The sequence below is a fragment of the Diutina rugosa genome, assembly GCF_008704595.1.
Source record: "Diutina rugosa strain CBS 613 chromosome Unknown scaffold14_size250082, whole genome shotgun sequence".
NCBI lineage: Eukaryota > Fungi > Ascomycota > Pichiomycetes > Serinales > Debaryomycetaceae > Diutina > Diutina rugosa.
Window position 1 is genome coordinate 184,557 of NW_022995174.1, and position 10,504 is coordinate 195,060.

Consider the following 10,504-nt stretch of genomic DNA (forward strand, 5'->3'; position numbering starts at 1 on the left):
GGGGCTGAGGGGTAGGCAACTCGCAGTCTTCAGGGTTGTAAGCCCCCTTACCTTGGAAGCCACTGTAGCCGTTGGGGTTAGGAGCGACCGAGTCACCACCATTGTGCTTCCAGAAGGTAGCGCTCACGGCGGAGGAGGCGGCCAATGCAATGTAAACCGAACGAAGGAACATTAAAGAGAGTGGGTGGTTTGCACGGTGGAGAAAGGAAAGTTCTGGGGCGGTGGTGATGGAGACTAAATACTTGACGGATGGTGTATAGTTGAGGCGGCCGCCTGCAGCGAGCTCTACGCACCATCATGCAAGGTTTCGTTCGGCTACGCTAAGTCCATAATTCACTAGCGGCCACTAGCAAGGGTGGAGGTGTGGGTAAACACCGGTATCTATCATCGCGTGTCACCACCAGATGTTTTCGGCTCGAAATGTTGGGTGTGAACCTTATTTTGGGGGGATTGGCGCCCTCCAGGCGGGGGGACGACTGGTGGGCACCGCACCGCCCGCATCAACGTGCGTAACCGAGGCGCCGCTTCACGCGGGCACCTACCGATGTGTACAGGTGGCAGCATCGGCACGCGTCCTCGGCGACTCATCGCCACGCAAATAATCTCTGTGTTGGGGGGTCACGCCAAGCTAAACTCAAAAACCAGTGTTGTCAAAACAATGATGTCAGCCCAGCCGATCCAAACACAGCCCTCCATCATCAGACCTCTCTTTGTCTCCTCCGTATTTCATAGGCTTGGGCACGTCAGGTACCTCCTCTTATTGTACGCCATCGGCAATGTCAGGGCACCTCACCTTTGTGCCGTGGGACCTTGTCGTCTATGCATGCAATCGTCTCATCGGACAAAGACGTTTGCGCAAATAAAGTTATGCGGTCCGCCAAAAACGAGCCCGCCAACGGTCGACTGCCAAAAACCAAATACGATGGTATCAGGTGATCAATGGGTCCAACAACAATACAAGTCTAATTAGCTAATACCTGATGATCGCAAATGGTGTGGTGCCTGTGATTGTTGGCTTAGTAAAGGGATCAGTCGCTCGCCGCCTACCGCCGCTGCTTCTCGTCACCTCAATGGTCCACACGCCCTGGCGCCGCCCCTGGCTCCAAATACGAGTCGAAGGGCATGAGGTAAACAAACAGGAGACAGTTTCATTTACAGTTACGAACAGCAGCAGCAGCAGCGGCAGCAGCGGCAGCAACCGCTGAGTCCCATGCACCATCACTGGATGCCCCAAACAGGGGGAACGGAAAACACAATTGAAATACACAATTGGTGCCTGGCAGCAGCAAAAGCAGGGTCGGATCGATGTGTTTGTTGTATTATCGGTCCGCCAATGGGCAGCCCGACGCGTCAATCTCAGGGTGTGGGCGAACGCCGAGGTCCGGTGCGGCAAAAGTGGCGGCACGTCGTCAACGACGGAGAAAACAAGCAAGGAGGGATATCTCACGCGGCAGGCGACACCCTCATCATCACGCGAATAAGGGATAATTGCTGACATAGCCATTGATGAAAACCATAGGCAAAAAGCACGTGAACCCTGAAAAAAAACCTTCATCAAAGCTTAGTGCCGTGTGGATGCTATTTTTAACCCAGACACTTTTAGCGGGAATGTTAGTGACGTAGACTAAGCAACTCTACTATCCAATTTTAGAGACGACTAATTTCGTCCACATTCCCGACACCCGAAACCCCAAACAGACGCCTACTTTTTGTCCCTTTCAACAGGGACGCGTGTGGGTTTTTTTCAGGCGGAGAAGTAACTGACGCCAATTGTACAGGTCTCGAACCGATCTTGTCGCCCCACCATCGGGTCTCGAACTGATCTAGACGCTTGGGGTTGCCTCAAAGTCGATGGTGATGCTGTGCAGGAGCAAATTTCACCAGGGCCCCCGTAAACGAACGTTTATCACAGGCATGCTTATGATTGCTGGCAGGAGGGAAGTGTGATGCAGCGGACGATGAGGAACACGACGGACGTCAGCCAGGGTGCTTGTCGATGTTTTGGTAAATTACATACCGCAGGGGAGCTGCTGCCGACAATTGTCTGCGCCACCGAGTAAATGGGGCCAAAGTGAAAACAAAGGCGGGGTCCGGGGGTGGCGTTCGCCTCGCCTGACCCCAGGTGTTTGTTGTTTACCAACGCGTGATTGCGATTAGTAAACACAAATCACTAGCATTTTCTAAGGGAAGGTGAAAGAGAAGGACTGGAGACCAATGCAAAACAAAGTAAACAACTATTAGAGTGTTGCTGAGTGCATAGTGATGGGTGAATGGTATTGTTAGTGGAGAAATGGGGATTGTCAAACTCGAACCTGAGTGATTCATGATTTTTTCAATTTTTCACAAATAGAGGGGAAAATGAGATTGTGTTGAAAGTGTTGAAGTTCACAAGAGTAGAAATACTCAGAAATACTCATCAGTAGAACTGACCAAATGGTGCTTATGTTTAGTTAAGACAGTAGTAGTGGTAGTTTGCGTGAAACATTTAGAGGCAGATTTCACCTACTTCTAGTTTTCTGGAGGAGTTTACGCGTTGAGGGGAACCACCACAAACACGACCCCAAACCACACACGCGGGGGGAAGGAAACTGGTCATGGCACAATTACACGTAGAGAATAATTAGTCATGGCACAAACGGATGGTTAGAGGCAGTTAGTCAACCATCGCCGAAAACGGCATCGGCCACTAGTTTTAAGTACTCTTCAGTATTTTCGTCGCGGGTACGGCGTGGTTGGCAATTCTTGTCAGTCCAGAACTGGTAGTGGTCCTCTTCAAACCGATCTAGCCCAGGGTGGTCGCGGATATATTCGTCAGGTGATGGGGGTGTCTGTTCACTGGCTATATGAGTGAGATAGCACCAGAAACGAGCGGCGTCACGGTGGTGGTATCCCCCACCGCCTACCATAATCGTGGGAACGCTAGCAGCACGATATACCTCCATGATTGCCCTAGATAGCCCGGGGATGGTGAGGTTCCATTGTCCCGCGGGATCAGAGCCAAGACCATCACATCCAGTCTGAATTATAAGACAATCAGGGTTAAAGTCGTGGAGTAAAGGAAGGATGATTTCCTTTACAATTAGGAGGAGAGAGGTGTCACTTAGCCCTGCTTTCAAGGGGATATTAGCCTGGTTGGCGACGTTATCGGCTAGACCACCTGTCCCAGGAAAAAAACCCACGTCATAACGGTGAATCGAACACGTGAACACTTTTGCCGACCCGCGGTAGCTGGTTTCGACGCCGTCGCCGTGGTGGAGGTCGAAATCTAGGTAGAAAACCCGTTGAAATCCGAGTCTGCGGAGTCGCTGGATCGTATAACAAATGTCGTTGACGTAGCAGAATCCTGCAGCACGTGATTTGGTGGCGTGGTGGCGGCCGCCGTACCAATTAAGTACTAGATTATGGTGCTTTACAGCGTCAGCAGCGGCCAACGCGCTACCAATGAGGTACTGGACGTAGCGACGCATGTGAGGAAACGGTGGGCAATCAAAAGCGAGCCCAACTGACGTGTCTAGGGTCAGTATTTCATCGTCAGAGTCCAGCTCCGAATCGCTCAGAGAGGGATCAGAATCAAAATCAGACCACTCCTTAGTCTCTGTAGTAGTGGTAGCATCATCAATCGGCTTCCTTCTTTTTAATAGTCGTGTTATTAACGCGTTAGAATGGAATTGGGTGAGTTGGGCTTTAGTAGCGGGGGTGACGGTTATTGGAGTTAGGGGAAGGTCATAGGCTTCAATCAAGTCCATTATAAGTGATTGGCGACCGAGGTTGGCTGGGACAGCATCGGCAACCCGTGTAAGCTCAAAACTGGTGACATAGCCAACACCGGCCATCAGCGCCTATAAGACAAAGCGCGTCGCACCAACACGACAACCTCGAATACAAACAACATCGACTACTTTTGCAAGAATCTTCCCTCGGGAGCAGTTGAGTCTGAAAATTCACAGTTCTATTTCCTATATATTTAAATTTAAAATCAACGGTGGGATCTATTGCTTCTATACAACAACCTGAAAGTCGTCATATAAATTCCTCATTAAGAGACTTGTTTGTCTTACTCTTCTTGATTATGATTTGAGTTAGAACTTATTCAATTATTTTTGTCTAATTTCTTTAACTTAAAGTCAAGAGGGCGATTTGTTGTAGCACTCTTACAAAACAACTCTCATCGCGACCGAATCAGCACTGTGTTGGATCAATTCGGGCCACACAGGACTTTTGATCTTAAAAATACAAAAAAACAATAACATGGTTTTGACAGCCAGTGTATACAACACCTGAGTACGCATTGCAGAAGAGACCAGAATCATGATAGTTCAACGAGACGTTGCTAGTCCTAGACGACTAACACCGAACTATTTAATCGGCTTCAACTACTTCTCGGTGTCCTACAACTTGAACTGTTCAGTTCTAAAATCAGATAGGAGTGTCACCAATTGAATCAAATTATCCATGGTAGTGTGTGTTTATTTCTGCTACGTGCTTCCAATACCAAGCATTCTTCCACACGCCCTTTGTAAGCGGGTGTTGTTTATCTTTAAAGCCCAATGTGTGAACACACACACGTGAGGCCACCCAGCGCCCCTGTCGACGTGGGGTGCAGCAGAAAGCCGGCAAGGGTCCCACGCCTAATTTACGAGGATCCATAACGCCACCCCTCTAAAACATTGATGTTTCAGACACTGACAAAAATGACCTCCTAATGATGTGACAATGACCAGCCTATCAATTGATGGTGGGTATGCTATGGACTGGCTAGAGTTATGTTTTGCCGTGCCTAATGCCAGCGCTTCAATTGGCTCTATTTCCCCGTTAACGCGCAAGCAGGCGCATCGCTGATGATCCCCCCGTGGCAGGCCTGTGCGTGGTGACATCTCGCAAGCCTCCAAAGGCTGAATTTAAAAAAAAAACTAAAGGTCACTGGCAGTGACTTACTCAAGTCATCAGTATCTGAAACTGAGAGTGAAACGTCGGTCACCTGAGGTGGGGGTGTTTCAAACTGATTGTTGCATCAATGCTAAATGGATGAAAATGTCGTCGCCGCTCGCACTTGTTATTGTTATGGTTTTTGTGCTTACGCCGTGGCTGCCGCCCGCCCCAACACCACACGGCGTTAGTGCCCACGAAGCAATGAAGGGAGGGAAAGGCAGTGAATAACACACCCATTTATCATTGATTTGAGCTTGTCAGAGGCTGATTCAGTTGGTTTGTCTGGTGTGGCGGTTTGTCGATTGTGCTGACCATCGCGCCGTCTCTGATTGGCCACGCGCCGCGACCGCGCCAGGTGCAGGCGGACAGCCATTGATAAAGCGGCGGGCGCCCTTCACATCCGCAACCTTCCACTGTCATTGCCACGATGTCACTTGTTGGGCTCAAAAACGCCGTGGTCTCCGCCACGAGAAGAGACAGCAAGGACTCGTCCGAGATCGACCACTTGCTCCAGCAAAACGCCACTTATGGGTCGGACGACCGCGGCGCCGACATCGCCCGCGAAGAGGCGATCCTCGCCGCCAAACAGAACCTGGACGACGACGACGACCAAGACAACGGGTTTTTCAGCCACTTTGACCCCCGGGTGATGTCGGACATCATCATCGGGCTTTCCGACGGGTTGACGGTGCCGTTTGCCCTCACCGCCGGGCTTTCATCTTTGGGCGATACGAAACTTGTCATCACCGGTGGTCTCGCCGAGTTGGTTTCAGGCGCCATCCTGATGGGGTTGGGGGGTTTCTTGGCCGCGCGCTCAGAACTGGAGTACTACCACGCCCTGGTGAAAAAGGAGAAGATGGAGTTCTTCAAGAAACCAGAATTGGTCAACCAGGAGGCCGCCGAGATCATGCTTGACTTGGGGGCGCTGGACGAGACGGTGCTGCTGTTTTTGAAGGATTTGGACCAGCAACCAAAGAACTTGATTGATTTCGTGATTCGCTTTGGTAAAGGGTTAGAAGAACCCGCCGATGGCCGTCAGTTTACGTCGGCGTTAACTATTGGGCTCGCCTACTTTTTAGGTGGGTTTGTGCCCTTGGTCCCTTACTTCTTCTGTCATCATGTTGGCACAGGGCTCATGGTATCAGTGATCGTCATGTTAATCACATTATTCATTTTCGGGTACGTGAAGACAGTAGTGTCTTTAGGTCCCGACTGCGGCTCCTGGAAACGAGTGCTGGAAGGGTTACAGATGGTGGCCATCGGCTCGGTAGCCGCGGGCAGTGCCTGGACGTTGGTGTACCTCATCGACAAGTAAAGGGAGACTTGTATTTCCATATTTGGCGAAATTTGGCGCCCCGGTCGCCGCTCGAGGATGCTTAATAGAGACCGGTGTGCCCCACCAACCGCCCCACAAACAAGCCCCCTGTGCCCGCTTTACGACCCCGCTAGCCGCGATGATAACCCTTTTTTCATGACCTTTTTCAAGTCGAGACACTCGAGTCTCGTGTGCCCCACTGACGACTCTCTCCCGACAATTATCATTAGACATTTTGACGAATACAATTTTTGACGACAATGTGTAGACATGTATCAGCCTAATTCAGTGTAAGCTGTCAATTGTAATCAGTGAGATAGCTTGAGTCCTTGAATGGTAAATGATGACAGTTTCAGTGACTAGTGTGACTTCATTGATAGAACCACTATTGTGCTTATATCACTTTGAAATTGAGGTAAACGCTTGGTCGAAAACTGAGGTTGGCAACGGCATCGGCCTATATCCATTTGATAGAGTGTGGCGTTAACAATGAGTTAGATCTAAAGGTTATTCGATTTACGAAGGATTGGGACGATATCTGTTAATGACTGGATAACATTCTCTTATTGGATCATAGTTGGTTGTGCTATTTGTGTAATGTGTATATCTTAACGTGCGATTCCTTAATTGACCGATTAAATTGGATCCAACTGTAGAGCAATGTAAAAGATCTTTGAAGGACACTCTCATGTTTTCGTGGCAAACCATCAGCTACGTCGAGGAAGTTAGCAATTGTCTGCTAATCTCATCTAGTGGAGCATACACAGTCTTACAACTTATAATCATGAGAGAGGTACACATAGAGAAGTGGTATCTTTGCGAGACAACTATATGTCTTTGAAACATACCAATCAAACTCATCGGATTAATGCTTTCTAATGTATTTGATCATGTAAACGTTCTAATCATATTTACCGTTGCCAACCGTTTAGTTCGTGTAATGGCATTTGCTCAACCAATCGTCTTTGATTCAACGCAATTGAGTTACCAAGGGGTGGGTTTTTCCATGATGGCATAAATAGGAGTGCCGGACTTATGTCCGTTTAAGGGAGTCGCCGTATTCCATCAATTCGAAGATCAACAGCATATTGGGACAGATGCGGTCACAGGACTCAATCACGTTACCCTTATCGGTAACGGCAGCCACCACCAGCGGGTTGGTAACCCCTTTAGTCCCCTGTTTCAAAAGATCATACGCCTGGTTGACTCCAAGTGAAAATCGCAGCATAAAGAACGCGACAATGACACACGCCAGTCTCAGCACCCCGCACTGGCAATGCACCAAGATGCGCTTACCATTGTCATAATACTGAGCCATTTTCGCCACAATCAGCGGGAGCAGCTGCGAGATCGCCAGCGTGTGTTGCCAGGGGATATAGACATATTCTGCCCCCGACCGACTAATAAACTGCGGGGTAAGATCAGGACACTCCTTGGCGACGTTGACCACGAGATCGTAGTCGTTTATATCGACTTTCACCGCCAGCAGCTGAGGATCCAGAAATAAGAAAATGCGGTTATTGAGGACACTGCGCGGTCCGTCGGCGTAGGCGTTGACGCCGTTCTGTTCTTGAAGCTCTTCGGGGAGTTTGGCGTAGGGGACGTAGGTGACGGTGGTGGTATGAGCTACCAGCAGCGCCAGCAGCAGTGACCGGGAGTTCGGGGTGAGGAGGGTCGTGGTTATGGTCCCTTGGGACAACTCAGGAGTGGTGGCCGGTGCCGGTGCCGGAGCTGATGCTGCGGGAGCGGGAGCGTCTGATGTGGCGGCGGGAGCACCGGATGCGGCGTCGCTGGGTAACGGCGGGAGCGCCTTGGCATTAAGTTCCAGCGGCAGTAATCGCGCTCGCCGCCGGCGCTCGCTGGGCGCCGACGGCGCTGACGACGCTGATGAGGGCGCTGAGGGCGCCGGGGGCGCCGCCAACGCGAGCGCCAGGCGCGCGTCTTGCTGTTTCGCCGCCAGCGCCAATTGTTCCAACGTCACATTGGAGTCGCGGAGCTGGTTCAGCTGGTGCTTCTTGTGGACGGTGCGCTTGCGTAAAAGCGCCTCGTTGGTCTTTTCGGGGACGGCGGGGGGTATATCCAGCGCCGGCGCTAGTAGTGGCGCCGGGCGCGGGGCGCGCTTGCCGCTGTAGTGGCGGTAATAGTCATCGCCGTCGCCATCATCCGCATCGAGAACCCGATGAGTGAGCACCAGCGGGTGGCGGTCGAGGTCGTCGGAGAAGATCAGCTGCAGCGGTTCCAGCAGCACCGTCAGAAAGCGTTTATGCGGCGCGGCTGTCAGCGGCATGGGGGGAGTGTCGAGGGGCAGCACCGTGAGCGAACGCGGCAGCACCGCTACCAGCGCTTCCGGCGCCAGGAATATCACAGGCGAGCGCAACTGGGTTAAAGAGGGCACCGCTCGTGGCAGCCCCGGCGGCGGCGCCAATGGCGGCGATGACGATAATCGTGGCGCCGCGGTAGTATTAGATGTAGGGATGGCGCCGTTAGCGCTGGCGCTGGTCACGCGCGGCGGCGGTGGTAGTAGTGCCAGGAGTGAAGACGAAGCAGGAGGAGGCGCCAGCGCCGCCGCGGGTCGTTTTGGTTTGAGGGTTAGCAGATCGTTTGAATGGTTTAAATGGGCCGTGACTGCTGGTGGGTGGGTCGGGGTCAGCGCCACTATTGGCGTCTTGATTGAGGTATCGTCGGCGCCGTGAGCGCCGCCGTGGGGGCGACTAAGCGCCAAGTTGAGCGACAAGTTCTTCATGTTGCGCTGAGGGCGCCGCGGCGACGGCAGCGCCGTTAGCACCAGCAGCAGCAGCAGCGGCGGCTCGAGCGCCACCGGCGCCGCCTCTCTGGGCACCCGCGCCGTCGCCAGCGGAGCGGCCTCGGGGTCGGACATGGCCGCGGCGGCTGGCGGCGGCTGGCGGTCGAGGAAGCGGGGGGAGCAGTGGACGGAGAGAATCGTGGGGAGGGCGCGCCAATCAAAGCCCGGTGCTCTCGTCTCTAGGGGAAACACACACGGCTCTGCGGTTTAGGAGTCAGGCAGGTGAAAGGTGGTGAAAAGGGCAAATTTGGTGCGCTATGGGAAATAGACGGTTAATGCGCTATGGGGACGGGATGGACGCCTGGGAATGGGGGACGGTCGTGTATGGAGGGGATGAGGCGCTTGTTTCAGCTATGGATCGTTATCACCGAGGCAAGGTACGAGTGACGGGAGCGCTGGGGGGACAGGTGGCAAAAAGATGGGAAATAAAAAAGTGGTATCGAGGAAGAAAGAAAGCGTCAGTGGCGCGCGTGGAGTGTGAGTAGTTGTAGCAGAGGGTGCGCGTGCACGCGCCCGCGGGCGACGGGGGTCACGGGCTCATAGCGCATAAAGTCGTGCGCGGAACGAATATTTGTCAGGGGTTCGTGAAAAAATACCCTTAGTTGAGAGAAAGTGTGAGAAAGTTGTTAAATAATTTTTTCTCATGTTTCTGGTGGGTGAGAGTCAGTCGCAGGAGACAATAGCGCAAACCGCCCGCGAAACAAAGGGTGGCAAGCGCAGGGTTTGTGGCGGAAATGCTCCCTGGCGCTCGGTGTAGGTAATACGAGGGGTGATTGTTCATGTACTCAATTAGTAATTGGATCTAGATGGGTGGGTATAGGGGGGATTTGAACACGACGAGAGGGTAGTGGGTTGGTGGGTGGCGTGGTCGAGCGTCAGGTGAGGTCTCCTGCACATGGCCGACTATTTTTTATGTCGCCGGCGGTAACACAGGGTTACCGGGTTGAAACTAGGTTCGAGGGCTTAGGTGACGACGCCCACCGTATACGTCGTCATGATGACCCAGGCGGGGAGCGGTGGGTCGTCTCGCCCCGTGGAACCAATGCCTAGACCACACCACTGCCCTCCCTCCTGGGTGAAACCGCGTTTCACTATACGTTTCGGTTTTTCCTCAGGGGTGTGGATTTACATACGAAAGGGGATACCGACGCGTCGGGCTCGTGATCGATATAGATTTAGTTAGGGGGCAGGGGAGAGGGGCGACGCCCGCCTGACGTCGTCATGCCACCCGTGTCTTGCCGGCGTTTCAGTAGTGTCTCGCGGTAAAACAGGGGGAAAAGCAGGGGCCGATGCACTTTAGCCAACGGCAATGGTTGCCGAGTCGCGGCTACCACCACAGCCCCCCTGGCCACTACGAACGAAGAGGCAGGGGACCACCATTACCTGTAACAGGGGCAACAGAAACTGATAACACGCCACATGGGCCTTTGGGCCCCAGTGGCTGACCCCCCCCCCCC

General features: G+C 52.7%; 4 protein-coding genes across 4 annotated transcripts in view; 1 reads left to right on the forward strand and 3 right to left on the reverse strand. All coding sequences in view use genetic code 12, as the record gives it.

Annotated features, from left to right (window-relative positions):
• The window catches only part of DIURU_004378 (uncharacterized protein), a gene marked incomplete at both ends in the record, with an annotated part of 2,615 nt that extends 2,443 nt beyond the window's left edge, over nt 1-172 (reverse strand). The window contains one exon of the mRNA XM_034157244.1: nt 52-172. Coding sequence (XP_034010870.1) covers nt 52-172 — 121 coding nt within the window. The remainder of the gene's footprint in view (nt 1-51) is intronic.
• Nucleotides 173-2,657: 2,485 nt separating this feature from the next.
• On the reverse strand, nt 2,658-3,746 carry HOS1 (histone deacetylase; the record flags this gene model as incomplete). The annotated part of the gene is made up of 1 exon (XM_034157245.1): nt 2,658-3,746. The coding sequence occupies one exon, from the start codon at nt 3,744-3,746 to the stop codon at nt 2,658-2,660; it is 1,089 nt and encodes a 362-aa protein (XP_034010871.1).
• A 1,610-nt stretch (nt 3,747-5,356) lies between these two features.
• CCC1 (Ccc1p) lies at nt 5,357-6,244 on the forward strand (the record flags this gene model as incomplete). The annotated part of the gene is made up of 1 exon (XM_034157247.1): nt 5,357-6,244. One exon carries the CDS (start codon nt 5,357-5,359, stop codon nt 6,242-6,244), a length of 888 nt encoding a protein of 295 aa, XP_034010872.1.
• Nucleotides 6,245-7,277: 1,033 nt separating this feature from the next.
• CPP1 (tyrosine/serine/threonine protein phosphatase) lies at nt 7,278-8,987 on the reverse strand (the record flags this gene model as incomplete). Its single annotated transcript, XM_034157248.1, has 1 exon — nt 7,278-8,987. One exon carries the CDS (start codon nt 8,985-8,987, stop codon nt 7,278-7,280), a length of 1,710 nt encoding a protein of 569 aa, XP_034010873.1.
• Nucleotides 8,988-10,504: the final 1,517 nt, after the last annotated feature.